Consider the following 11,735-nt stretch of genomic DNA (forward strand, 5'->3'; position numbering starts at 1 on the left):
AAGGAAGGAAGGAAGGAAGGAAGGAAAGAAGGAAGGAAGGAAGGAAGGAAGGAAGGAAGGAAGGAAGGAAGGAAGGAAGGCAGGCAATTGAACCATGGACAGTGGACAGCATCCCTTCAAGGGATGTGGCAACAGAGTTTACATACCTGCTAGTAAAGGACACTGTATACTATGGTTGATAAAATAATAAACTTAATTGTGCAGAGAAGCATCCCTGGGCCTGACCAGAAAAGATCAAGCACCCGCCATTCACCTATTACACTGGCAAATTCCACAAGGAAGATGTGGGACAAACCTGCAAAGTCCCAAGCGTGTATAAATGGAAGCTGTGAGGTGTGCACCTGCAGGGAGGTTTTGTAGGATGCAAGGTGCACATGTTATACTTAATGGACACTCCACGGGTGTAGAACAAGAAGAGTCTCCATCCTTGAGTGTGCCATCTTGTGTCCCCTTAGCTAATGTCAAGTATTGCATTCTCTTTCTTTCCCTGAGTTCCCTTGTGCTGCAGACATCCACCCTATACTTCCCTAAAGACAACCCCCTATGCAGAAGCCTCAGCTTGAAATGCCAGGGACTGACCAAAATGCTCTCCTCTGCTCCTGTTCCCAGGTCCGCCCCTTGTCAACTCTGGTCAGCAGCAGCCAATCTTGCCAGTACACCCTGGACCCCAAGAGGAAGCACGTGTCTGAAGCCATCTGCAATGAGCAGCACCTTTTCCTGCCTTTTTCTTACAAGTAGGTCACCTGCTGCTTACAGAGCTCATCATTTAATGGACTGATGTAGCTGAGTACCTCTTGGGTGTAGCTCAGGCGAGGCTCGTCTTAGAGGAAGCTATGGGAGACACAAGGCAGAGTCCATCTCAGTCCTGCTTTTAAGTTAACATGGAATTTCCCAGAAAGGTGTTGAACATTGGAAGAATTTGAGAACAACAATAGGTATCTCAGACCTGAAGGGTTTGTAGATCCATAAAAATTGTGAATTGTGCACTCTATGGTGTTCTACTTAGGTTTTCATGAAGGATTTAAGATGGAGACGTATATATCCAAATCCATGTTAAACAGTGACATTCAAGTAACATTCATTAGATAATTGTTATGTCCTTGAGATTGTGCTGGGAGAGCTACAAAAGAGTTTCGATACTCAGCTGTACTCTAAGCCTTCTGGGAATTCTAGACTGGTGTAGAATATAATACAGGATAATTCATGTGAGCAGGAAGAGGTGGGCACTACCCATTGGATGATCAAGATGGATGGATTTACCATCCTTTGAAAGGTGACAGAATAGATGAAGACCTTTTACCTTGAAAAGAAAAGCATTTCCTTCAATAACTGGTAATCCATGATGCCATGTACTTCCTGTGTTGCCAGGAACAAGTATGGGATCATGACTCAAGTCACACAGACGCTGAGGCTTGAAGACACGCCAAAGATCAACAGTCGCTTCTTCAATGAAGGTAAGACTTTATGTGTCCGGGGAACCAGGAAATCTATCCATGGGGTGCTATTCATGGCTCAACTCCCTGTTCAGTCTGTGGACCAATGTGGACTCTGGCGTTCTGGCCACTAGACTGTAGCTGTCAAGAAAGCATTTCAGGATGCTAAGTGGTTGTGGGACAAAGTGAAGGGAGACAGCATCCACAACCGCCTGGCATTTTATGGATAAGAAATGGGAAGCCTAAGCTGGATGTGAAGCTCTGGTAGTGCCGACAATGTCATGTATCCATAAGACTCAGAGCCACGATGTCAGATGATGTAAAACAGGAAAAGGAACTTCAGAGTCAGGCCAGGTAGTAATCTAAGTAATTGATCTTTAGAGCTGAAAGGAACTTTAGAGAATTCCAGTCTAACCCCAGGCCAATGATGCATCTGTATGTCAATCAGGCAACACTTGGATTTGTGCATTATTTTTATTGTTGTCTTGGTGGTAGAGCCTTTGAGTTCAGTAGGTAGAGTCATGTGCTCATATGTAGAGGGAAATGACCCACAGTGGGCTTTATGGGGTAGTCTCAGTCATAGAATGAGACCTAATTCCAATCAAAGTCAACAGACTGCCGAAGAGTATCCCTCTCCATATGCTGCTAAGAGGTCCAGGTCCCAGTGGAAGACCTGATGGGTGAGGACCACTGAGCCTCAGTGTTGCCATGGCAGCAGAAGTACCTCCTTGCCATTCTGTGAAGCACAGGATGGTCTGATGCCAGATTCACAAAAGCTTGGATTCAACTCCAGATTGAATCTCGCTGATCTAAAGAGTTCTTGGGTAGGAATTCTCAAAGCAATGGGACTGGAGAGGTGGTCTGGCAGTTAAGAGCACATGCAACTGTTCCAGAGGAACTGAGTCCAGTTCCTAGCATCCCTACTGGGTGACTCACAGCTTCCTGATACTCCAACTCCAAGGGATCTGACTCCTTCCTTTGCCCCTTGTGGGTACCTGCACTTGTGTACACAAATCCACACAGAGATACACACAAATAAACAAATAAACTGTTAAAGAATTACCAGATTTGTTATTCATATTATTTCCCTTTTTCTCACTTTAAATTGTAGAACATTCTTACACTCCCACCGCCAAGGAAGGCTGTAATGAGTGAGTGGAAACATCCAGCTCAGAGTCTGATAAGAGTTGAGAAAGAATTCATTGCCTTTTTTCCCCTCCCCTGACTGATTCCTACGCCATTTCCAGTTTAGACTCAATAAAGATGCTGAGCTACAGAAGCAAAACTCATTGACACTCCTCTACTTCCAGGTACCAAGAAGGTGGGTCTGGCCTTTGAGAGCACCAAGTCCACATCACCCACAAAGCAAACAGAGGCTGTTTTGAGTACTCTTCGAGAACTGAAAGGACTGTCTGTCTCGGAGCAGAATGCTCAGAGAGCAAATCTCTTCAATAAACTGGTTACTGAGCTGAGAGGTCTCAGCGAGGAGGCGGTCGCGTCTCTCCTGCCACAGCTGATTGGACTGTCCAGGTAGGTCTTTAATGGTGGTGAAGCAGAGTCTCAGATGACCTAGAGAAGATGTAGAACCTTTAGCCCAAGAATCTTTGGAACTATTTCATTGTCAACCCACTTAACCAGTTGATCAGCTAATATCTACTACGGGAAAAAACCATCATCCTAGGAGCTTAGAGTTCTATAGGCAACACACACACACACACACACACACACACACATCATTGAAGCATACATGCATCTGTGTCTTCTAATTCCTTATGCTATTGTGAGCAGTATGAAAATCGAGAAAGAAAAATTCTGAACCTTTCTTGAAACTTTCAGGCTAGTAGAAAGAGAACTCAGGGGGACAAAATAGTACAGTTTTTTTACTTACCACACAAACAGTACTTGCTCTACATGCTGAGAAGGTCACAGGAGGGACTGAAGCCAGGAATGACCCGTGCATGTGCTGGCCAGGCACAGTTTATGTCCCAACAAAAAGACAGAGATAACCATCCTCATTGGCTTCCGGTCTGAGGGTTCTTTAGCTTCCTTTCCTCCATCATGTCTCTGTGGTAGCAATACCCCTAGGGTGGACACCATGGTGGAAGTCATCGTGGTTCCTGGCCTCTGAGCTGTAGTGTGAAAGATGGCTAGGTCCAGGTAGTGGAGAAAGGATGCAATTACTCTCCTGACTGGAGATAAACCAGGAGATGAGGACACTGGGTTCGACGTGATGGTCCTCTGTGTAACTCCATCCTGCACATCTCTTCTTAGCCCCATCACTCTACAAGCCTTGGTCCAGTGTGGACAACCCCAGTGCTACACTCACATCCTCCAGTGGCTGAAAACGGAGAAGGCTCACCCCCTGCTGGTTGACATTGTTACCTACCTGGTGGCCCTGATCCCAAATCCTTCAACCCAGAGGCTGAGGGAGATCTTTAACACCGCCAAGGAGCAGCAGAGCCGAGCCACCTTGTATGCCCTGAGTCACGTGGTCAACAAGTGAGTCTTTACCTCACCTTACTCCATCCTACATCACTCCTCCTGGGAGCAAGGGAAGCACTAGATCTCTGCTTCAATGGTGCTTTCCCTCACCTTCGAATCCCAATGCTTTTTCTTCTGGTTTCCTATTGCTCATGTTGAGTGGGAGCTTGAGATAAGGACCAGCAAACACAAGTTTGGATTTTAAGAGAAGTTTAACTATGCTTGCTAGATTTCAATCTCTGTTCCTTTCCTTGGTAGCTATTATGATGCAGACCTTTCAAGGAGCCGCGATCTGCAAGATGTTGCTGGTTACCTGTTGAAACAGATTGACAATGAGTGCACGGGGAATGAAGACCACACCTACTTGATCCTGAGGGTATTCTTTCAGTCTTTTGCATTATATACATCATTACAAAGTTGCTCACCCTGGACACCCTTTACTTCTGCACTGTGATGAGCCTCTGGTTTCATTTCTCCAATGAAGGTCATCGGAAATACGGGCAGAACCATGGAACAGGTAATGCCAGCACTCAAGTCCTCAGTCCTGGATTGTGTGAGAAGCACAAAACCCTCGCTGCTGATTCAGAAAGCTGCTATCCAGGCCCTGAGGAAGATGGAACTGGGGGAAGAGGTAAAGTGTGCCGTGGGGTTCTAAAAGCGAGAGCTGATGCTGGCCAATGAGGTTCAGATCGTATGAGGACATCACTTTTCTGTTTCACCACCTGGGCCTCCCTGTACCACCATCTAGGTGTCAGCTTCAGTAAGCCCGTTGACATACTACTATGTGCACATGAAAGACACCACTTTGTAGCTCATCCACATGCAGAACACAGACCTTTTTTTCTACATGCTATCCTGCTACCAAGTTGACTATCATCTCATCTTGCAAAAACATTGGTACTACACAATCTCATCAACCAGATAGTGAATTAGGTTCTACCCGAGGTGACAAAAAATAACCCCAGAGCATTAGAAATACCTTCTCCAAACTCACTATCATTTTCCATCTTTGTCTTGACATCAAAATAACCTACAATGAGACAATTTTATCTTCACTATGTGGCAGGTCATGAACTGGTCAAGACTTGAGCTCAGCTCATAGTCTATACAAGTCTTCCGGGTGCCATTCCTTGGGCTGCTTGCCCTGGGGGATGCTGAAAAGAAGACTAGGTATCAGCACTTGTGGCTATTTTAGACAGAAATTAGAGTTTCTTGTAAAACACCAGACATACCCGCATCAGCCGGGCATGCTCTGTGTCTTGGCCAAAAGACAGCAATCTCAGTCTCCTGTTTTGACTGCAGGTCCAAGAGATCCTTTTTGATACATTTGCGAATGGTGCCGCTCCTGTGGAGAAGAGACTGGCTGCCTATCTCTTGCTGATGAGGGGCCCTTCCTCATCAGAAATTCGCAAAATTATCGAGCTTCTCCAATTGGAGCAGAGTGAACAGGTGAAGAACTTCGTGGCATCTCACATCGCCAACATCTTGAACTCAGAAGAACTGTATGTCCAAGAGTAAGTAAAAGTCATTTTCCCCCATCAGCCACTGAGAACCCTGGGCTAGGACACCAGTCCCTGATTGTGATACTGCCCGTCCTCAGGGATTCTTAAAAGTGAATGTGTGTGGACCCTAAGGCAAAGTCTTGGGACTTCTAAATCTACATATCTTAGTAATTAGAAATTCATAACTGAGTAGGATATGAAGAGACAACCAACAAGTAACACAGGATTTTTACTCAAAGTATATTCTTTCTTTTCATTTAGTCTGAAGAATTTGATCGAAAGTGCTCTGGAAGGCTCTCAACTTCCAACAATCATGGACTTCAGGAGATTTTCCCAGAACTATCAAATCTCCAAATCTGTTTCTCTCCCGTCGTTTGACCCAGTCTCCGCCAAAGTGGAAGGGAATCTTATATTTGATCCAAGCAGTTACCTTCCCAAAGAAAGCATGCTGAAAACAACTCTCACGGTCTTTGGACTTGCTTCAGCTGATCTCTTTGAGGTATATGTGAAAGGGTCTCAATGTAGTTAACCCATCCAGTACAACACCATCGGCCTCCACTAGGGGTCACCTGAAGCATGACTCCTATATCAAAGATGTCTCAGAGAAACCCCTGAACTCCAAACCCTAGAAAAATACATGAGCTCTCCATGGAGTTAAATACATGATTCTCTCCCATCAAACCCTGAATCTCTTTTCAGCTCTGAATCCTTAGTGTAATGATTTATCCTCTCTGATCCTTAGCTGTGTCTTCTGGGGCAAGCCAGAGGAGTGCTACTGTTCAGGAGTCTAATGAGATTTAAACAAACAACTTCCTTGAAGGGTTTCTGTCATGTTCGCCTGCTGCTTGTTTAATTATAAGAGCAAAAGTGGGGGAGACGCTGTCTGCTGTAACCAAAAGCCTAATGACATGTTTGCCTGGTTTTCTTTCTCAGATTGGTTTAGAAGGAAAGGGCTTTGAGCCGACACTGGAAGCTCTTTTCGGCAAGCAAGGATTCTTCCCAGACAGTGTCAACAAGGCTTTGTACTGGGTCGATGGACAAGTTCCTGATCGTGTCTCCAAGGTCTTGGTGGACCACTTTGGCTATATCAAAGATGACAAGCATGAACAGGTATGTGTTTTCTAGGTATCCTTTTTCTTTAAGGGAAGCCTACCGTCTTGCTGTCAGACATTCATCTCTATGCCTAGAAGACATGAAAGTTCTACCTACCTGAAATCTTCGATGTGGCTATCTGTTAGACACCTTTGTGGGACTAAGAGCCAGTATCCTCTATGGGTAAGGGCCTCTTGGAAATTTAGTGGGAACAAGATTGACTAGAAGTACTTCAGTGAAATGTTTAAGAGTGCGCCGCCTCAGATATGAGTTTGGATTCACAACTCACTGTCTCCAAGTCGTGAACCCTTAGGAAAACTGCTTGATATTACATGTGACTGACCTATTCCTAGGTCAGTGGGGTACTAATAATCCATATCTCAGACCATCACTTAACGACTAAATGAAACAAGGTCACTGTTCCTGACATTACTACTGATTTTTCAATAAGCAGACATGATCATAAATTTTAAGTTAATGTTTTTGTCATTATCAGCAACTTTTCCTTGGCTGTCACTCATATTGGTGTGCTGGCTAGTGAGAACAAATTCCACTCCAAAGCTGGCAAAGAGCCCCTACTTTAAGGAGTAGAAACTAGGTTGTGTACGCTTGAGTGTGAGCACCTCACAGCTGCACAGATAGGCTGGCCAGAGAGGTCTGTAAGTGCTAAGCAGAGCTGCCATCTCACAAGACATTTCGCTACTAAAATCCTAGGACATGGTGAATGGAATCATGCCCATGGTGGACAAGTTGATCAAAGAACTGAAGTCTACGGAAATCCCTGAAGCCCGAGCCTACCTCCGCATCTTAGGGGAAGAACTTGGCTTTGTCAAGCTCCAAGACCTCCAAGTCCTGGGAAAGCTGCTGCTGAGCAGTGCGCAAACTCTGCGGGGAATCCCCCAGATGGTGAGTGACCCAGGCCCTGTATGAGCACTAACTGATGAACCAGATCCTTCTTAGGTCCCCCAGCCTCACAAATCTGAGAAAGGGTTTTGTACATCCTTTGAAACACAAGTTTACCTTGAATTTGAGTACAGATGATTCTCAAGGGCTAAGGAAGGGGGCTCAATCAGTAAAATCTGACCTGTCCTAAAGACTGATCTAGGTTTAGACCCCCAGAAACCACGTGAGAAAGCAGGGTGTTGTGGCACACCCCAATAATCCCAGCACTGGGGAGGCAGAGATAAGCAGATTCCTGGGATCTGCTGGCAGACTTAGCCTAGCCAAATCGGCAAGCTCTGGGTAAAACTGAGAGACTGTCTCACAATCCAAGGTGAACAGGATCCTGAGGAATGACATCTGAGGTTGATGTGGTACACACACACGTGCATGCACACACACACATACACACACATACAGGTGTGCATGTACATGAACACCCACATGCAAGTACACACATGTAAGCATGCATATACCTGTACACACACAGTCTTCAAAGAGGGGCCTGGGGAGGCAGTTCCGTGTCGTTGTGAAAGCGTGAAGACCTGAGATTGGATCTCTGACATTCATGTAAAACCAGGCCAGCAGGGCCCATAAGAACCTAAGCGGATCCTGGGAACTCACTGGCCAGCTAGCCTGGACAACACAGGAATACATCCGTGAGAGACCCTGCCAAAGAACAGAGAATGATAAAGGGAAAGACCCAGGATTAACTTCTGCCCTCTACACATGCATGCACAGTAAAGTGCATGCACATACATAAGTACACATGTACACACGCACATACACACACGCACACACCACGTGCACACAAACTATTTAAAATATTATTCTTGGTAGCTAAAAAATTGATAGCATTTGGAAATAAAGCCATTCATAATAGCTGTATCTTTCAAGAATATTAGTTTGATCTTCTAGAAAACAGTTCTAAGTATACCCTCCTCAATCTATGCTGACAGTTCTTTCAAATGCTGAAATGATACAACAATTATAAGAGTTATTAGCAAACTATAACCCACTATCCACATTTGTGTTATATGGATATCAGTATATCACAAAAGGAGAAAATAAGCAAATGTGTTCCCTATGATAAGATAAATAATCCTGTGGATTTTAAAAAGAGAGATCTCGAAACTTGAGGGTGTAACTCAGTGACACAGAGGTCACCCAGCATTGCAAAGCCGAGGTTCCATCCCTTGCACTGCAAAAGAAAGAAAGAAAAAAAAGGACAAAAGTCTTGAGTTCTTTTATGAAAATGTTCTATAAGATAGCAAGAATCAATCTTATTAACGGGGGCATTGCCTCAGTAGGCACTCACTTTCGGAAAGTTGCCTTTACCATAATAGAGTACACTTCCCGTAAAGTCTCATTTGCATTTGGATTTTTACAAGAGCAGAATAATGTCATACCTCATACTTAAAGTTCATCAAGCTGCAAGGTTCCTCTAGGGACCTCTAAATCAGCAGTTTAAAATGACGTGACTTTCAAGCCAGAGAAACTGCTTCTACCCCAGTGCGTTGACGCCAGTAATCATGAGCTTACATTCATCAGACCACCGAGCTAGTCAGAATTCCTAGCCCCCCCTCTGTGAATAAAGAGGCATCTTGTGTGGCGTTTAGGAGATCACCTTTAACACAGCTCACCCACATCCGGCTTACTTTGCATTGCTGCCTCTCGTTGCATTTGCAGATTGCACAGGCCATGAGAGATGGGTCAAAGAACGACCTGTACCTTCATTACATCTTCATGGACAATGCCTTTGAGCTCCCTACTGGAGCCGGGGTACAGCTGCAAGTGTCCTCCTCTGGAGTCATCACCCCCGGAACCAAGGCTGGAGTGAGAATGGAACTAGCCAATGTAAGGCTCAGCATTGATCACCATCAATGACTGTTTCTTTTCCTTCCGGGTAGGATTTTTGCACACATGTCTAAGACATGCTCCAACTCAAGGCAACAGGAATCATGACTACAATCTTCTTGCTAATTTTTATGAGGAATTTGGGGATTTCGCCTGCATGTATTATCTCTCACCATCTCCACTTAAGATGCAGTAATGAAAGGGGAGCCTGGATGTTCGCCGTGAATGAAGACCCCGGTTATCTTTGTATCCAGTAGTGCTTAAAGTTAGTCCAGGCTTTTGCTAGTCCTGGGAAATGCACACTGGCTCTGGGGAAACTGGATGTTTCAGCTTTTCTCCCTCAAATCACAGTTATGGTCCCTGTAGTGTGGATTAGCAGAGGCATTTGTCAGAGTTCAGAAAGAGAAGTCGAGCTGTCTGTCAGGTTTCTGAGGTACGGGGTGAAACTGAATAGGTCACCTTCTGACTTCCAGATTCAGGCAGAACTAGTGGCGAAGCCCTCTGTGTCTGTGGAGTTTGTGACGAATATGGGCATCATCATCCCAGACTTTGCCAAGAGTGGTGTCCAGATGAACACCAACTTCTTCCATGAGTCAGGCCTGGAGGCTCGAGTGGCCCTGAAGGCAGGAGAGCTGAAGGTCACCATCCCTGCTCCAAAGAGGCCGGTCAAGCTGTTCAGTGGCAGGTAATTCTACCATCAAGGTCTACCTGGCCTGTTTGGAGGAGAGAATTGAGTATGTCTCTACAGGATTTAGCCAGACTAGCTAACTAACCGGGGTAATTCAAGGTCCAGTGAAATGGTTCAACTTGGTATATTTTCCTGAAGTTTCCTATGCCTCTCAACACCAACACTTCACATCTGCTGCTTTGTCAGGAGTTACTTGACTCTGGGGCACTGTTTAACTTCTCATTTACTTTGAGAACAGAGAAACGGCAGTGCTGGAAAAGTGCTGTTTGGGAAACAAGCGTTCCTGCCCAGGAGAAACACCAAAGGTCACACTAGTTTGTGGTGGCCAACTCTGAATAAAACATCCATCATGCTCAGGTTCATATCAAGAGTTCCTGTTTCAATAGCATCCTGACACACTTGTTCGCTTGCTCAGAAACAGAGTTTAGTCGCCCGGTTTGTATCAAACTTGCTGAAGGAGATACAGGAGGACCCTGGTCTTCTAGATTTTTAACTGCCCAGGGAAGGCACACGATTAAGGAAATGGCTTGTAATAAAGCAAGGGCTAGGTCAGAGAAGTGGGAGACTGTAAAATCGTATATCATAAAGACTTAGGGAGCCAGGATGCTATTGAACGTACCCAGTTCTGATCTGCTAGAAGGCCTGTGTCAGGGATAAGCAAGCAGAGGAGAAAGGAGTGTGTGTCCGTGCAGTGGGTAGAATGTGTGCAATGATCTGAAGGATAAAGAAAAGCACTGGGTATGCTAAGGTGAGCTGAATTAGTAAAATGCGCAGGGAGTCTAAGGGCTCTGTGGTAGAAAAGAGCAATTCATCTCGGACCACGGCCAGCCTCTCAAGGCCATGGAAAGAGTGTAGACCCTTCAGAAGCCAAAGGAATTGAGAAAAGGAGTATAAATTCAATGAGCTGGTGTTTTTAGAGGAAGTACTCCAACTCTGGGGAGCAAAACTGGGAGACAGGAAAAGTGAGTGGAGCTCAGCTAGGAGTGGGAGGAGACAGGGGCTTGCCCTGGGGGAACATTTAGGGAGACGGGGAGTGAGGAAGCTCCATAGATTATAAGGAAGCAGAAAAATTAATGTTTCAAGATTGACGTGTTAGAGAGGAAAAGGAAGGAAGAAAGGGAAGTGGTGTGGCCTTTGTTGAGATAGGAGCAGAGAGAAAGCTGCAGCGTGGAGTGAGATGCTGAATTGCTGCTTTTGGTGTCCTGTGGAATGACTAATCTAAACTGCCTAGACGTGAAATGGACCTGGACTCCAAGCCCAGTAAAGAGACCAGCATGTAGAGGCAAGACCAAACAACAGTCAGGGGAGGGCAAGCCAGGAGAAAGTGGGGCCAGGGCACAGATGACAGAATCATGTGGATGGAGGGGGGAGGAATAAGCAGGGAACTGTGGTAAAGAGGGAGCAAAGGAGACCTTCCCTCATCTGGCATCAGAGCTATCAACACATCAGCAAAGTTTGACTTAAGACACCACCAAAAGCTAGGGGTGGGGGGATCCCGAATTTAAAAGCACGTATTTCAAAGAAGACACCAGGGCATGGGTGGAATTGGTTCTATTTTCTCATTTTTGAAGTACATCTCTAAAGTGTTGCAACGTTCTCAGAGGTTAGAATCTGATACCTTAATGTGGATATGTGTGAGCATCTCTACAAAACACTTGTGAGGGGCCAAAGAAGATAAATAATACACACAGACACACACACACACACACACACACACACAGACACACACACACACACACACAC

At 45.3% G+C, this 11,735-nt stretch overlaps 1 protein-coding gene across 1 annotated transcript in view; it reads left to right on the forward strand.

The window, feature by feature from the left end:
* Apob (apolipoprotein B) overlaps window positions 1–11,735 on the forward strand; it is a 38,163-nt gene that overhangs the window by 7,696 nt on the left and 18,732 nt on the right. The window contains exons 7-18 of the mRNA XM_005360576.3: window positions 610–734; window positions 1,369–1,454; window positions 2,744–2,963; window positions 3,705–3,932; window positions 4,173–4,290; window positions 4,399–4,545; window positions 5,217–5,428; window positions 5,678–5,915; window positions 6,350–6,526; window positions 7,223–7,414; window positions 9,137–9,304; window positions 9,778–9,989. Coding sequence (XP_005360633.1) covers window positions 610–734; window positions 1,369–1,454; window positions 2,744–2,963; window positions 3,705–3,932; window positions 4,173–4,290; window positions 4,399–4,545; window positions 5,217–5,428; window positions 5,678–5,915; window positions 6,350–6,526; window positions 7,223–7,414; window positions 9,137–9,304; window positions 9,778–9,989 — 2,123 coding nt within the window. The remainder of the gene's footprint in view (window positions 1–609; window positions 735–1,368; window positions 1,455–2,743; window positions 2,964–3,704; window positions 3,933–4,172; window positions 4,291–4,398; window positions 4,546–5,216; window positions 5,429–5,677; window positions 5,916–6,349; window positions 6,527–7,222; window positions 7,415–9,136; window positions 9,305–9,777; window positions 9,990–11,735) is intronic.

Source organism: Microtus ochrogaster, linkage group LG3 (genome assembly GCF_000317375.1).
Source record: "Microtus ochrogaster isolate Prairie Vole_2 linkage group LG3, MicOch1.0, whole genome shotgun sequence".
In the NCBI taxonomy this organism is placed as follows: domain Eukaryota; kingdom Metazoa; phylum Chordata; class Mammalia; order Rodentia; family Cricetidae; genus Microtus; species Microtus ochrogaster.